Genomic DNA, 17,542 nt, shown 5'->3' with positions numbered 1-17,542 from the left:
TCTGCTCTCCCTGCCAGTCCAATGACACACGGATCGGGAGAGTCAAATGTCGCGCGGAGCCGATCGCGTTACCACCTCTCCGTCCGATGCGCTCGTCCGCGAGTTTCTCTGTCGTACTTTTATTCAACTTCTCCTGGGCGACGGACCATGTGCCACCTGCTCCATGCCCTGTACTGCCCCCTCCGCGTACTTGCCAGGCTCTTCTGGAGGAGCACCGCTTCGTTCTACAGGTTAGTCGTGTCCGAGTCGAGGTCGTTGATCCGTGGGAAGTGGTTTTTCGTTCGCACGACTTGTCGAGGCAACGAGCGGCTTTTCGTTCATCATCGCGGGGTGTGACACTGTGTCGGTGATGGCCTCGAGACCCCATGTATAGTAATGAGTCGAAAATCGTCGCGTTAGGGTGCGTCAGCTGTGGGCTGTCTTTTGTTTTTGTATACGCACGGGCTGTGGATACGGGTGAGGGCTAAGGTCTAAACTTAAAAAAAAAAATCGGTCAACCGGTGGTCGTGTGATTTATACGCAGTGTTTCAAAGTGTACTTTATGAGCATTTTGTACGTGACATGTGAGCGGAAGAGAGGAAATGAGCTGCACAAATTTTAAAACTTGGAGGTGCAATAGAACGAATGTTTAATAATATACATGTGCGTGCAGCGCGAGAGCGGATTTTTGTTGAATAAACGCGAAACGTGACGTTATTCGTATACCAAGTATTTTTATTTTATAATCACATGCCTATTACTCTGATTTTTATCGAATTCACACCAATAACACGATCGATCATTATCTTCTTTTTGGCGATTGGTATTCTATAACGTATACTACAAAATTTATTACTCGAGTGAATAATTTATAATAATACATTACTATTGAGTATAAAAATACATCTTTCCGTTGGTCTTTCATTTAAAATGCTCATCGCCAATGATAAAAGGTTAAATTACACTTTTTGTTTTCAATAAAAATTAATGAGTCACATCTGCCGTTGAATGTCAAGGAGTCGTTATCTATTACGAAACTCGTGCGGATCTATCTCTTCTTGAAACTCTCTTCCACGATTTTGATGATCAAATATTTGTCGTACCATCGCAATCAAGATGTGTTTTTGATTCAATGATTTTTGTAGAATGCACGTTTACATATCTTTCTCGGATCAATTGTTTTTAATCAAAAAACACATCTTTGCATGTTGGAAGAACACAGTGAAAGCAACAAGTGGTTCGTAAAAATCGATACAAATTCAAGATCGCGTATTCCTTGTACTATAGAAAAACTTGTTAACGATACAGTCTAGATTCGTGTTCCAAAAAAAACAATCCGTAAAGATCCGACAAAAAGAAACATCCTCAATAAGAGCCTGCTTTATCGGTACGTTTATAATCCAATTTTTTCCAAGTATCGTTCCGCGATACCTCCCCCTACCCTCGAGTGGAAGGTATCATTGTTCAGTCAAACGATTGCTCTTATATACTTGAAATAAAAAAAAAATTAAAAAATTGAAAAGAAAAATTTAAAAGTACCAGTAGTAGATAAATAAGAAATCCGTGGCCGGTACACTTGATGCTTTCAACAGACAAAACCAGTTCGAGCGCACCGACTTCTGGAGTAACACGCTCGCGAGCTAATTATATACGTCATAAGCGACGAGGGGGCGCGTAAAGCAACAGCGTAGCTAAACAGCGAGAGAATACCGATTTCACATAATATACAAGAGCCCCGTAATTGGCGCGCTCGGTAAAAGTCTGCCACTCGCGAATACTATATGCTTGTACATCATTTTTTTCCTCCGCGAAGATAAACGCGCCCGGAACAATTATACCTTTCTCCTTTGCCACGTGTAAAAAAAAAAAAGAGATGAAGAGAAAAAAAAACAGCCCGCAGAATCTTGCGCGTATCGCGAGTGCAACGAGGAGAGTAAGTATACTTATAAGCCGACGAGGAGAAGTAGGCTGGTGATTTAAAAAGCGCGCAATAGTCGGACGGTACCTGCACTTCCCGTCTTTAGATTCATATGATGAAGAAACACAGTGGGAAAAACTTGATACAATTTTGACTTGGGCCTGTGTAAGCGAGGCTGTAGGTGCACGGGAATCGGAGCTGAAAACTTTGCTTTGCTTTCTAAACTTTTTGGTCTCGCTCAGCGAGAGTAGAGCGCTTCCACCCGTGATTTATGCAACTGGGTCCTTTTTGTGCAATCGCCAACGCGTTGCGCTCGTCTGTCTCCGTCACTCGGAATATGGAGGCGATGCAGGCTTCTGTCGGACCTGCAGGGGTTGTTGCAAAAAAAAAAAAAAAAAAAAATACAAGCAAAAGCCCATCCACGGAGCTCGAGTCCGATGATTGCGGTGCCGATTTGCATCTAATGAACGCTACACTCCGGTGCGGCACGAGTCACCCGGCGCTTCGTGAAAATTCAATTGTTCGCTTTCTGCGCGTGCAACCTAATTAGATAATCGGGCATAAAAACGATGCAAGTTGTAATGGTTATTAGCTATGCGGGAGAGGGTATTGTTGTTGCATTCCGCATATATTAAATTTAATTATTCCTAGACGTTGATGACTAACGTTTCACGAATATCTACGAAATAAAAGGAGTGTTTATTGTTTTGATGGATTTTTTTTTTTTTTTTTTTTTATCACAAGTTGCGATTTTATTTCTTTCTCAAAAAATTGTATTATCAATGGGAAAAGTTATATGTTTAACATTTTACATTTATTTTAGAGGAATTTTTAATCATTAAATTAAACGAATGCTCTTTAAAATTTAATATTGATAGTGAAAAGCTGAAAATGTGATAACTGCATATAAAATTTATTTAGTAAGCATAATACATTTTTTAAGTACTGTGTGAGAAAGTATTATAAAATTGTTAACTTATAAAATTATAAAAAATTATAAAATTAAATCCAATCATATATTTTATATTATTATTACATAAAAACAATCCTTTTTTCGTACATGTACTTATTCGCTGTAAGAAATATAACTTCTGAATGGATAATTATTATTTTCATATATTGATGACTAAATAACTAACACACTTACACTTATTAATTTAATATATGATGTTTCTGAAATTTAATGTAATTTAACTATGTATTTAATTAATCATTTTTCATATTTATATTTGACATAAGTTTTTAATTTGTTTTAAAATCGCTTATGAAATTCGCTCTTGACATATATTTATCAAATTTAACAAACATTTTTAACAGGGATATAAATCTTTTAAGTTTTTCAAGAACTGCCGCTTTTTTAGATAATACATGTGTCATTATATGCGTATGCTTCCAAGTCTCAAGTGACATTATGTGTATTTCCCTAAATAGGATCCACAATATATGTAACATAAAGTAAAACTCATTACCACTTTCAATGGTAAACTTTAAGTTTTTTATTTTTTATAGCCATTAAAAATATAACCATGAATAATTATTCGCGCAGTTTTTCTCGTAAATGTTCCTTGAAACCCTGATAATTCACTCTCGCTCGTACTGCAACGCATAAACGTTATTTTTCACTATTCAATCTTTAAGAGAAATTTTTGTCTTTTTATTTCCCGTCCAAGTCTCGTCGGATATACTCGTAATTATCCAGTAAACGCTTTCATTACTCGTGAATTTCCAATCCAACTAGTTTTTTTTTTTAATTTCCCGAGATGGTGGTATATAATATTTCCATACAATCGATAAATTCTATTCACAGATAATACCTATTTCATTACATTACATATCAAATAAACGATATTATTACTTAACCAAACTAAAGTCTCGAAAAGTGTTAATCAAGTGCCGAATCGGTCGATACGAAAAAAAAAAAAAGTGACGTGCGATGAAACACATTATCCCTCGCAGTAAATGCCCGTAACTGTACTCCGGTCAATTTTGTGGCTACATCAGCTGCTACATATACAGCGTAATGTATTAACCGAGTTTTCAATAAGCAGTGCTAATGTTGGCGGCGAGAAATTCGCGGAAAAACAAAATCACCCAGAGATACTCGATCCCGTTAAATTTTACGCTATTCGCATCGAGTAAATATATGGCAAATTTCACTTTACGTAACGTGTTTTTATTTACCATTTTTTTTTTTTTTTTTTTTTTTTTTTTTTTTTTTTTTTTTTTTTTCTTTCCTCGCAACGTATTCAGAATTTCGAAATTGCAAACAGAGAGATAATTATTTCCCGCATGTTAAAGACACCATAAATTTTCCAAGCCAAATAAATCATACGCGAACAGAAAGAGACGTGTATCTTTTCCGAAAGAAACAAAAAACAAAGCCACAGCGTAGCACCACCGTCTACCAAAGTCGAATCAAAACAGACGTAATATATCATCACTCCGCGGGCCTTAAATCTTCACTTTAGAAATATCCGTCCGACGACGAACACGAAGGAGCAACAGTCACATTTGTTGTTTTTTTTTTGTTTTTTTTTTTCCTCTTCAATCCAATCCGTCCCTCTGACTTATCGTTGCTGCGGCAGGCTACTCGGCTTTCATTCCTCGGGAGCCAAGCTGCGTAAAATAAAACACATCGCGATGCTAACGGTGCGCTATACCCCTCTGCCCACGCACTGCACAAAAGTACCACACATAAATCGCCCACGAGTGCAACGGAGAAAGAAAGAGAGGGAGCGATTATGTGTGCGGCTCGCGTTAATAAGGTTGAAATTATCATTTTCATGTCACGCGCCGGCTCTCGCCTATATGCATGCTCTGTACCTGTACGGTGCGGTGAGTTTTTAAATTTGCGCGCTCACCGATGCCTGTGTACTGTTCATCCGTTTTTTTTTTTTTTTTTTTTTTTTTTTTTTCGAGTGTATGTGCGGTGCGATATGATGCACTTCTCGACGAAAAGTCGGTGATTGATCTCTCGCAGGAGGCGCCAGCCACTCGCTTTTTGCTGCATCGCGGAAGTTGTTCCGCGGCTGTGGGCTTTGGATTTTAATTCCGCCGCTTGGCGCGTGTGTGTACGTACGTAGGAGAGGTCTTCCGACTGATGTAACGTTGCTTTTTTTTTTCTCTCTCTCTTTAACATTACCGCTGCGCTTGGACGCGGTGATGAGGTTCGTGTTTTTGAGCCAGAAGCTCACAGGGTATAGTACATATAGGTACTGTTATTATAGATGAAGATGTTGCTGCGCTTTTATGGGCCAATGAATCTTTTCCCGTCTGAGGCTCGTGTGTGTATTTTTTTTATTTTTTATTCAATATTCAATTGATTCATAATGATAATTTTACATTCACGCTAATGGAGTCTTTTTATTTTTGTTTCAGGTGAGTTTTCTTTCTGCTCGATGATATGTGTAGAGTAAAGGTCCACACCGTTTACCAAGAGTAAGAAATGCATATTTATTTTTTCATATTCATTTATAACGGTAATAAAATCTATTACCTTGGAAAAATTTAATCCAACAACGTGATATTTATTACTTTGTAATTTTTTGTGTTTCCCATTTACTTTCACACGCTGGGATTTAAAATTGAATTCCATACTCGATGTATTGTTCGTGTATATGCATCGAACAATCGAAAACAACAGTGAGAAAATTCATTATATCGAGTGCCCCTACGTAGGATACAGTACAGATATGTGATCAAACTCAACCCCGTAAAGTGTACAATCGCTCCCAGGAATTGTGCACCCAAATCTCATCCCGAAAGAAAAAAAAAAAAAAAAAAACAAAGCCCCTGCCCTACCAATCAATATCTCGTTCGAGCGAAAATCACATTAAAAGACACCAACTCCCCAGCGAGCAAGCTCGACTCCGTAAATCACCCATACAGCTCGGAAAAATGAAATACGACTCACCCGGTCGCAAAAAATCGGCCTTACCGATCTTTCAATCCTCGTGCGTTACAAACGCGGGAAAGGTATACTTTTACACGGCCGGCCGCCGACGATTGGTGCATTATCGCGCGCGTACTCGCCTCCCCGATAAGATCGAGACGCTTTCCCCCTTCCTATCCCATATATATTATATACACTGCTCTTAAGAGCGGCGTCAAGTTGATACGAGTGTGCAGGTATATATGTACACTCGAGCGAGACCCTATACGTAAAAGTCGAGCACGCGGATCGGCCGTGGCTCGAGAAAACGAGCTAGTGATAATCTGTTATGGGCATAGGTGAACGCCGATCGGTCTCTGAGATCTACTGCGTGCATGAATATGGCCCGCTACTGTCGACGCCCTGTATAATATGTACAGTGGCTTGCTTGCTCTCTTTCTCTTTATGGCCGACTTGACTGCTTCGCAAGGTCGTTCGCCTATGTATATTGGCTGGGTTGTAGTGTTACGAGCGTGTCGTACACTGCACGATTGATGGATGTAAGATTTTTCAATTCCCGAGCAAAGCACTTTGATGCCGATGCGATTTCTTCCAGCGAAACGGTAGTGTTTTCCATTTGGTTTGATTAAAAAGCGTATACGCACGCGTATATTGTACGGGTGCACGTGAGGGAGCGTAAAGTGGCGTTACTCAATATTCGATGATCCACGAGCATCCCCCGACGCAAGAAGGAATGTTGCGTGTTTTACGTAACTTTGGGTTTTCGGGAGATTATCCATAATGGCTTGGGTCATTTTATAAGAACTCGCAACGTGAGGCGAACGAGTGGGGGGAGGTTGCGCTTGTCTTTCGCGGTGATGGGCACTTGGGACGTGGAAAAGGAATAGGTATGTAATAAGTAGGTATATATTCAGAGGCTTGATGCGTAGTAACCAACCTTTTTTATTCAAGTACGTAAAAATTTGGCGAAAGTTTGGATAAGTGGCGTAGGATTCCTGAGTCCATACGTAAGGTATCTTTGGCCAGATTGTAGGGGTGATTATGTGTTTTTGAGGTTGCTGCAAAACTAAACCTGGATATTTTACCAAGTCAGATTATGGTGATACGAAACATTTTTTATTTTTCATTGTGTAAACTTTAACGAGTAAAGTTGACCAAATTTTTAGACGTACTCCTTTTATCCGAGTTTCAGCAGTCATATGGTCCTTGACTTCAAATAAGGATACTGACTGCAATAATTAAACGACATGATGAAAGGATACACATCTAGAAAAAGATGCCAGTGCTCGTTGAAATTACTTATACTGGAGTACAAATGAAATGGTTGATAAAATCTTTGATATTTTTTCCTAAAATTTGGTTACTCATTAAAAACCTCGAAAGACATGTACCTCCCAAGAAATTCACTGCTACACACTGGATATCAGGCATTCAACTGACCTCCTTTATTACTCCCAACGATTTTATCTTCAAAACTTTGAAACGTATTCTTTTTTTTTACTGGTGGTAGTTAAAAATAATTGTACACCATATTTCGAGGGACTCGCTCGCAAATCATCGCAACACACTCGCTGAAAACTCTGACAGTTAAAAACTTGTGCGAGAAGCCGTTGAGCTGAAACTTTCGACTGGATTTTCATGCGCATCAATATTTCAGGCTGTATACAGTACTTGTACGCAAACATTTCTGCAAACCAATTTTAATTCCACCAACTTTTCTAGGCCACGTGTATCAAGCTAGAAGCACCAAACTACAACCCCCCGTTACTATAAACCTACAAACAACTTGTGCCTTAGTTGTAGGAACTGTCTGTGGAGTAAATCTGCAAACAATGTGCCATTTTCCGTTTTAACCCACGTATGGAGGGACTGTCAAAAAACCCCACCTGAAAAAAAAAAAAAAAAAAATCAGAGGAAAAATCTCTACAAGTACAACGCTATCCCCTGGAGGATTCGTATTCTATCGATTTATCCAGTTCCAGCAGAGCGGCTCGCTCGTTATTTCACGTGCGTAATATGTATACCAGTAGTATCGTCATCATCGCGTGGGTCGTCAGCTTTTCTCTTTCTCCGCATTTTTTTTTCCCACCCCCATTTTCCCTTCCTCGTTCTACACGCCACACACGTCACTTCACTTCCAGTATACACACGCGTGGGTACAGGTATATATGCCTATCCACTGCTGCGGTTATGCTTGCAATATCTTCAAACGCGCGCGCGCAAGTGTCTCTCTTGTCCTATGAAATCCTGTAACCGCACTCGCGAAAACGATGGACTGCGAGCATTGTTTTTTTACTCTTGAGTCGTAGCGCGTCCAAAAGCGAAAATAGAAAGATCGATGGATTGATTTGGTGGGAGGGGGGGGCGTGTAAGTGTATACTACAGTCCTGTTATCGCTCGTGGCGACGAGTAGGTACAGATCCAAGTGAATCCTCCGAAACGAGCGCGTAAGAAGATAGCAACGCTCCGAGGATCCGATCGATCATCCTCTCGCTGGCGAGCCCATTAATGCGCAAAGAAACGATCGATACGACGGAGAGCTGCGTGTGTTTGGAAGCTATACAGGGGATAAAAGAAGAGAGAGCAGACGCGGACGTGCACGTGGGCTTCTTCCCCGGAGGCCCTGCTAAATCGAGAGATCTTGACTCCGAGCCAAGTTTTCTCTCCTCCTCCAGGGCTGGATCCTCCCCACCTATGTGTGTGTACGTACATTGTTGCGCGGGGACGGAAATAAAACAACTATCGAGGAGCTCCACGCGGGTGTATAGACTATGCCGTCATTTTTCGTGCTGTTTGCGCGTCTCGCCTTGTTCCCTCCGTGTTTTACTCTTCGCAAGGTCTTTTTTGTTTTTTTTTTTTGTTTTTTCGCGTCTCAGCGATTTTCCCTTCGGCTGTAAGGAATGACTCTCTTCGACGCGCCAGCGAGGGATTGTCAACCTCGTCGAAGCTGCCGCGCACACGTGAATCTTCTTTTTTTTGTTTTTTTCGGTCTACTCGTCGAATTCGCGCGTTTCGAGCTTTGACCGTGGATTGGCGAACATGTATCTTCACTTGGGAGGCTACAATCATTTGAACGACTATCTGCAGCAACTAACCCTGTAATGGACACACCTCGAATCCACGAGTCAAAGAGTGGGTCTGCCAAATCATATGTATACCGACACTCCGCGACCTCATCTGCTCCTTCGTACTCCGCAATCCCCCGCGGCTAACATATACAATCAGACGCTAATGACACGTAAGTATTGAAATACGCGTTTGTGTATACTTTCATCGGAAGAAAAAAAGGAAAGATCTACCTACGCTCGCCCAATGTACGTCCACGGAGGTGTTGAAAAGTGTACCGCTCGTCCTATACAAGTGGTGTACCCACCTATACGGAGTCAATTGGAGAGTCACCACCGCTACTTCTCGGTATAATATCGCTGTACGGGAAAAAAGATATACACAAGCATCATTCGGGCGGAGACACGACCCCTATTTATATATACTTACTCTCATCATTTGCAATTCAGTCGTGTCTCGGTATATGATATATTAGACAAGTGTGTTGCCCAACAGCTGCTGCAGCCGATGCGTGATTCATACCCGCGCATTTATACCACCGGCTCCTCATGTGCGTGGATTATAATAATAACACGCGTATATATATACACACACGCACGGTTTTGTATGGGTAATGTTACTTTTCCACCGTGTGTACGCGGTTGGTTTCTATATTAGGAATATGGTGTGGGTGTGCGCGTAGAGAGAGAAAAAAAAAAAAAAAAAAAAAAAAAAAAAGAAATTGAATCCAATAGGCGACGAGGTCGGCGTTTCCGCTCGGGATGTATCGGCCTCCGAACGTGAGCGCATAGGAATCGTCCCTCTTACGTATACATATACATATAGTCCTCTCCGTTTCCGTCTCGTATCCACACTCTCTCTCTCTCTCTCTCTCCCTGTCTCTGTTTTATTCTCACTCTTGTGTATGGATTTGATTGCCGGTGAAAGAGCATACATACTACGTATGAGCTGTAGGAGATTGCGTTGCGTTGCGTGTGTGTAACCGTACACATCTTGCATACACAGTACGAATCTGTGGGGCCATTGTCGTCGTCGGCGATGATCTTTACAGCTCCTATGTGGGTACACCGGGGGGAGGCTTTCCTTCACCTACTACTAACATACACATGCACGGCGGAACCTGCCAATAACTGGGTCGGTTTTGAGCACACGTGTCTATGGCCTTTTGTACCAATACTTATATCCTTTCTTCTTCTCTATTCTTAGTAGTGGGGGCGAAAAAGCACGCCGATTCGGATTGATTGTTGGTACCGCGGTCGTGTTCCATTGGGAATGGCGCGCGAGATAATTTTGGAAAGTTTCGATGATACATAAGGTGGTGTGCGCTTTCGTCTCATGTATTTCGATGTATCTCTTGAGTTTCGGTTTGATTGATTATGTCTACATTTTTTTGATGTACAAAATCTTTTCGAAACAATGAGGCACGAAAATTCATCCGATCAGAGACAATTGTGGGAAAAAGGATAGGGTGTATTTAATTTATATGCTCCAACTTGTGATACACTCCAAATTTTTGTTGCACCCAGCCAAGGGGTATCTTTTTTCTGTGCCGAAGCGTCGATTAATCGCATCTACTCAATGTCCTTCGAGTCGCTTGAATCTATAAAATCCAGCAACACACATCTCTATTTACCCGTCAGACACCCGCGAATTCTCCTTTTCATCAAAGTCGTACCTCGTTTATCACGATTACACCTGTACAAAAGTACCATATACACTCCACTGGGCTCTCGAGTTTTTTCACACAGTCGTTCGCGCGGTATAGGTGTATCCTTTTACACTCGGTGACACGCTGTGTGTAATATACACTCGTAACTTTGACGCGCCGCCACCAAAGAGACTGTACGCTCGACTGCTCCTCTTTTCACTCGCTATTCGCACGCCAAGTGTATACGTATATTTATATGTGCCTCTCGTGGACGTCAGAGCGCAAAAAAGGATTTTTTTTTTTTTTTTTTTTTTTTTTCATTGCGGCCCAGCGCATGAGATAGCACCGAAAAGTGTACGTATATGACTTTCGCTTGTGCCCGACGTATGCTGGCGCCATTGCAAAATACTTTTTCCTCGAGTTCCGGTCGAGTACCGCGGGGAAATAATATATGCACACGTGTGTGCGCGCGTTTTAATATCGAGTGTCAATCCATACGGCTCTTTGGGCGTTTTTTTTCGTGAAAGTATAACGTTTCGCGGTTTCTCCCGCGTATAAATATGTATAATGTGTGCTTTTGCGGACCGAAAATCAACGCCATCCGTATCGATTATTTCCTGGTGTGTGTATATGTATTTTGTGGTATCAGTTCGGATTTTGCTTGGACTGTTTTTTCGACTTCTTGGCTCGGTCTTTCATTATTTAAAGTACTTGAATCAGTTTTTTTTTGTTTACATACGAAATAATGAGTATCTTATCTGTGATTCTTGCAAGTTGTTAAACCGATCGCGGTATGTGTACTGGAAATTGAAATTTTGTCATGTGCCCAATTTTCAGTACTTTCAACAGTCTTTTTTTTTCACAATCGTATGAAGGTATAATATTTTTTCTTCATGTAGGCGAATGAGATTCTTAATTGTGGTCCATACGGTCTTTATTTTATTTTTTAATGATGTCTCACGCGGTAATTGGGAAACAGCTCCGAAATCTCGGTACAATTAAAACACAAGTGTGCTCTCGAGCGCGAGGTGAGAGGACCTTTGTTTTTGTGCGATGGTGGATTGTGTGCACAGGTATTTTTTTTGAGGTTTGGAGGTTTTCCACAGTTGGAGGAAAAGACTTTCCAACCGCGGCGATGAATTTCCACTAGTATAGCCTGTATTCCCGGAAAAACCAAGCAACGCGAAACGACAGTCCGTAAATCGCGAAACCAGTCGGTCCGGTCGACCTTCCCGAATCTCGTTACAACAGAAAGCGTGTCATCTCGCGTTAGCGCAGTGAGGAAAAAGATCCTCCTTCAAAACGAAAAAAGTGGTCCCCTATGTGTTGGTACCCCAACTATACTCGTTGTTCATCCCGAGGTGATAAACGACCCACATTAGACACTGAATCGGCCATACAAGCACGGATAGTTTTTCAGCCGCACCGCAACTCGGAGCTGATGCATCGTAAGAGAGAGTATATACCGGCGGGGTTTCGAGGGAGTCGAGGTAAAGTCAACAGGTCCGTGCGATAAATCGCGGATATGGGCAGCGCGCCCATGTATCCACTTGTGCCCTACACGCCCATATAAACTATACACACACCGCCAACTTGCTTCCCGGAGAGTTATCGGTACAGGTGTTTGGCGATTGTTTCCCTTGCCTGCTCCAGCTAATATTACCGAATGAGGGGCTCTGCCTGGGCGAGCTTTGGCGCGTGTGCTCCCTGACTACGGGCTGATGGGTACACAACAGTGTTTTAGTGACGCGGAGGAGGGAGTTAATTATGAAGCCTCAAATAGATCTCGGAGGAGACTCGCTCGAAATTACCCCGGAGAACTCTGTAAACGTGTTTCTATTTGTTTGTGATCCTACAACTGAATACAGTATAAGCTCAAGCATCATCAAAAATGCAATTTCGGAGCACATTGTATTCACAGTGAAGTACACGAAAAATAAAAAATAAAAAATCCATGCCCGCCAGTACGAGCAACTTTTCTTTTTGCAATACCCGCACCTATATACTCTTCGTATGCACCGATGCATAAACGCACTGGCGATCCCTTTCCCGACCCTATAAATGTACACCATTGCTAATTAATCGTGCGTTCCCAGCTCATCGTTCACCGGCAGAAAAAATACAAAAACCAACATAAAAACCATACGTATATAATTATAGTCCGATCGCGATTCTCGAGCCCCACGATCAATTTTGTTGCTCAACCGTGGGCTAAATAAAGCCAAACCTGACACACGCAATGCACACACTCCAACTACGCTGGTACGGTCGAGCAATTGGCACATCATTATTTCACACTTGCGAGGTATGCGCGATACATCTGTATACACCTAGTTTTTGCACCAAAGTGATGGATTATCCTTGCGCTTTGCAATACACACACACTTGGATGCTTATCCCTGATGTAACCATGCACACACACTCGCGCGACAAGAGACTACTGGTGGAGACAGCGAATTATTTGCAGTCAATCCTCCCCATCTCGCTTATTTTTTTTTTTCTTTTTCATACGATCTCACCCGTGGCTGTAGCGCATAACACATCTCTTTGTGAATCATGCCCATTCGACTCTTGTCTCTCTGGTAACTATACAACAACAACAACTAATCGTATAGGTATGAGCCTCCACGCGGTTACGTAAGAAGAAGGGGGCCTCCACTCCGTGGGATTTACATGACTTTGCGTGTTTCTCTGCTTTGCCGGTCTATGTGTGTACTGTGTAGTAGACTTTGCGCGTGTGTGGACGTTGACAGTGTGCAATTTTCGTTCCTTCGCGGGATGAGACGAAAGTGCCGATTTCACCGTGGGTATACACCCATACATACCTACAAGTGTATATGTCTCTTTGGTTGCGTTCGCTTTTATTGTACAAGGATGTGGGTACTTATTTATTGGCCAATCATCCGTGGACGGGCATCGATTTCTTAACTCGATTGTTGTCACTGTTTCTTCTCTCCTTTCCTTTCCATTGCTGCGTTGATCAAAGAGTTTTTGTCTTACCTGTGTCCATCACCAAGGACTGATTATCCTTTCGGTTTTACGGATATATTAGTGGGTTGAAGCGAGGATCTTTCATTATTTTGGCTGCGAATTTAATCGTTCGTGGCTCGATCGATACGTTGGATCTTGCGAGTCCATCTTTTTATGAGCGTAATTTTTTTATTCATTGTTGCAGTGGTACGTGGTGGGAAGAATTTATCTGATCAAGAGTTTTGGTGAATTTCCAGATTGGTCAATATTGTAAACGTGTAACCATTGCACCACAGTCTCGACTCGGCAGAAAATATTATTCTTGTTGTACATCCTAATTTGGTTCAATTTCATTGTTTGAATACAACTTGAAAAATATTCGTTTGTGTCGTTAAAAATAAGTAATCGTTGTTGAATAAAATCATACGCAAATGTGAACTGAAATAAATTATTTGCACAACAAATCGTTAAACCAATTTATCGTCGAAATTTACACAAACGAGACTATCGTTCGACTCGCCTACGCGTAATGTAAATTTAAGTATACGTTTCATCGGCTGTTACTACCTTTTAATCCGCAGCGAAATTATAATAATTTTACATACAAAACATACCAGATACCGATTAAGCGAATCAAAGCCAGTTCAAGTGGGACTCTAATCTCCCATAATCGGTTACTTCTTGATTCTTAACATTTTTTCTGTGACAAACGTAAAAAAAACGAACGTTGTTCGTGAAACAATTTTTATTGTGCCTGATTTGTGTATTTTTTTCTCAGAAAAGTCTTTGAACTTGATTCACGTGTTTGCAATTAAAATAAGCTATTGCATTGACTCTCTCGTTTCGTTTGGACATCCTATGCCAAAATCGGCGACTCTGTTTACTTTATGAATTCGAAATGCTACTTGTTTCCGTAAAATTTCAATGCCCGCAAAGTAAAACTAACCGATACAAAATGAGGAACAAAACAAAATAAACGGACTTTTCAACTGTACAATAATATACGAAAACTTTGATTCTATTTCAGGAACGTCGATTTATATTCTTTGTATAATGCGATTGTGCCGCTTGAAATAAATTGCCCGAAATGGGAAGCAGTTGACCTGGAATCTCGGATGGATCAATTTTAATTGAGTCAATAACGCTCGAAGCTATCGAGGCATGAATTGATTTAGCCATTTCTGTTGGGCTCGGAAGATCTAAAGATAACGTTGATGCGAAGTGGAAAAAGGGGAGGATTTTCTTTCAATAAAATAAAAGAGGTGATACAAACCAGTACCCATGTATTATTGAAAAAAAATGAAAAATAAGTAAATAAACACAGTATTGTGTACATTTTGTTTCATGCATACCGTTCGAACAAAGTTTGTTATCTTCCGTGAGCCTTTAAAAAATATGAGAAAATTAGTGAAAAATAAACGAGGTGGGATACGCAATACTACATAAACAATATAATTATCAAATAATGTATTTCGTAATTTTTTTTTTTGATAGCCCGCAGTTACAGTTAAGGCAAAAAATATTGCTAGAATTTTTTAACTGAAGTTTTAACCAAACATTTCGACGCTAAGAAGCAAGTAATTGTAAGAGCCAAGTGTATAAATTTTCGGTGGAACAAGAGCAGCTTTTTTCAAATAGATCTCGTTACGTTTAAAAATGTCCGCGCGTCAATCAATGCGAAAGAAAAAAATTGTCCTCGATCACCTTAGGATTTCTACGGCCGTTAGCGACACGGTTGCAAAAAAAAAAAAAAAAAAAAAAAAAAAAACATAAAAGAAAAGAGATGCAGTTGCATTTACAGCCATTGCAGCAACACCAGCAACAACGTCGAGACTCTGTAAAGCTAATCGAGAGCTAACCTTCGACCACGGCACGCGTCCTCGAAAAAGTTTCGAAATAGCTGGAAAAGCAGAGAATAAGGAGGGAGGAACAAGCCGATCGCAGAGATGTCTTACGAAGAGACACTCGACGGATACATCACAATGTACCTACTCGCACGAAACTTTTTTTATTTAACCGGGAGAGTATCGCCAGATGGCTGGACCCCCCCTCGCAATTGTCCATTGGGTCTATCATTACTCACGTGGCCCAAATGATACTCGTGCAAGTGAAGAGACCACACCAAGTGATTGAAACGAAAGTGTGTTAAGGGATCTTATGTGACCATTTGCCGCGAGGAGGGGGTACGTGATAGGTATATATATATATATATATACACCAAGTGTATACCATAACGCAACGAGCCCGCCTTTTCCTCTTTTCTTTCTTTCTGCATAATGCTCTGTATATACATATCTCCGATTTTCCTTCCAAGTCTATAGGGCCCGAGTAACCGATTGTCCACAATCATGCCGATACACTGTAATCGGCACTAATAGGCTATACGGCTGTACTATATCGTTGACTGTCGGGCTCCATGTATGGAGAGCAATTAGACGTTTTGCCACTTACTCGCGTGGGCAACACAACACACACCGGGCGTTTGGTCGAAAAACGCTTTTTGCATCATCGCAGCAGCGCGCTAATTTTGTAACATACATGAGGCATTACGAGGATGCTCATACACGTGTGTTAGAACAATTAGTTGGAGCTTGTACGTTGTGCTCGCCCTGTTTGACCAAGGAAATTAGCGGGTTTGTATTTTTTCAAAGGTAAAAGGTAGGGTTGAAAGGGTATACGTATGGTTTTAAGTAACCCATATGTGTAAGTTGATTATTGCACTGCAAAACTTCTTGGTTAACATTGTTAAACCTTCTCAATAAAGAAAAAGAATAACCCGATTATCCAATACCATAAAATATTACAACTCTATACGTTAGCCGCAGTGTTTTTTTTTTTTTTTAAACCTGCTACCTTCGTCTCGTTAACCCCTTAAGGACGAAAAAAAATAAAAAAAGAAGCAGGTTGACAACATTAGAGGAGAAGGGGAAAAAAGAAGAAAAATGAACTCTCTCTGCAGAGCAGGAGGAGAGAGCAGTGCATAATGCAAACACATCGGCCCCGTTTACGAGCCTCGCAGCGCCAGTTAGAGAGACCGGGCTGGGAGGTGCGTTTTGTCCTTACAAGGCGAGGAAACGCACTCCGCGCACACAGAGGAGAGCCAATGCTTGCCTGCACTTACGTAGCCGCTACAGATAAATATAGGACTTGCGTACCTGTACAGCCCCACGGCAAGCACGAAGCTTCTTGAATATGTATCGGCGGTGCTTTCTTCCGTCATTGATATCATACTCGAGTACATATAGTACATAAGTACGCGCCTTTTCCCTCGAGCGTCGATTCGGATGGTGCGTATGTACACCTACACCGAGTGGACTGTTGTTGCGATGGAAAATTATATGGGAACGCGATTCCCTTGCAGTCTTTGAATGACTTTGGGGAACTTGAAAGTCATGAAAGGGTGTGCCGATGGAAAATACTTCACGTAGATGTAGGACGATAATTTTTGTTTTTTAATGACGTTGACTCACGAGCCAAGGGAAATCGATTCGAGCTTCCGACCCAAGGGTTTTTGCCGTATCCACTCTTCCGCGCAATCGACGATTAATTTCACTTTGACCGAGAGATCAAAGACTCGCGCGCATCAATCCAAGCTAAACAGACGCTGATTGAAGAAAAACAACAACGCCATCGCGGAAAAGCGATCCTCATGTATTTTCACTCGGATGATTCGTCAATCTGGAGAGATGATGCACACGTACAGCTGTGTGTATATTATACATATATAGCTTGTTCATCATACCGTTACTTTCCGCGCTCGCAACGACTCGTGCCTCCAGCGCATGTGCACGTTGCAGACGCAACAATAAAAGAAAAGAAAAGAAAAATCACGGCATCCCGCGTGATGTGCAGCGGATCCTCAAGAGTTTTATTGCCGACGTCTGGTGTGTGCACACGTTGGATATTTGTGTGTGTGTGTGTGTGTTACGCAAGAGCCCCCGCGATAGTTGCGCAATTCGACTTTTTCTCTGAATACGTTTTACCCAACGTTAATGAGATTTGTCCTGCGAGAGAGAATGACACTGCGGATATTAGATTTTGCCCGCGTGTGTGTGTGGCTATACATGAT

The 17,542-nt window shown here is 41.4% G+C and overlaps 1 protein-coding gene across 5 annotated transcripts in view; it reads left to right on the top strand.

Annotated features, from left to right (window-relative positions):
- siz (Brefeldin-resistant Arf-GEF family protein schizo) overlaps window positions 1–17,542 on the top strand; it is a 113,461-nt gene that overhangs the window by 50,676 nt on the left and 45,243 nt on the right. The window contains exon 1 of one of the 5 annotated variants that reach the window (XM_014361667.2): window positions 68–230. The exons of the other annotated variants lie outside the window; for them this stretch is intronic. Within the exon in view, the coding sequence (XP_014217153.2) occupies window positions 148–230 (83 nt within the window). The 5' untranslated portion in view covers window positions 68–147. Of the gene's footprint in view, window positions 1–67; window positions 231–17,542 lie in introns of those variants that run through there. 5 annotated transcript variants of the gene reach the window in all.

Source organism: Copidosoma floridanum, unplaced genomic scaffold (genome assembly GCF_036245765.1).
Source record: "Copidosoma floridanum isolate Cflo_tuat_1 unplaced genomic scaffold, Cflo_Japanese_pri ptg000009l, whole genome shotgun sequence".
Lineage (NCBI taxonomy): Eukaryota > Metazoa > Arthropoda > Insecta > Hymenoptera > Encyrtidae > Copidosoma > Copidosoma floridanum.
Note: the sequence above shows the minus strand (reverse complement) of the source record. Positions and strands in the feature narration are given on the sequence as shown.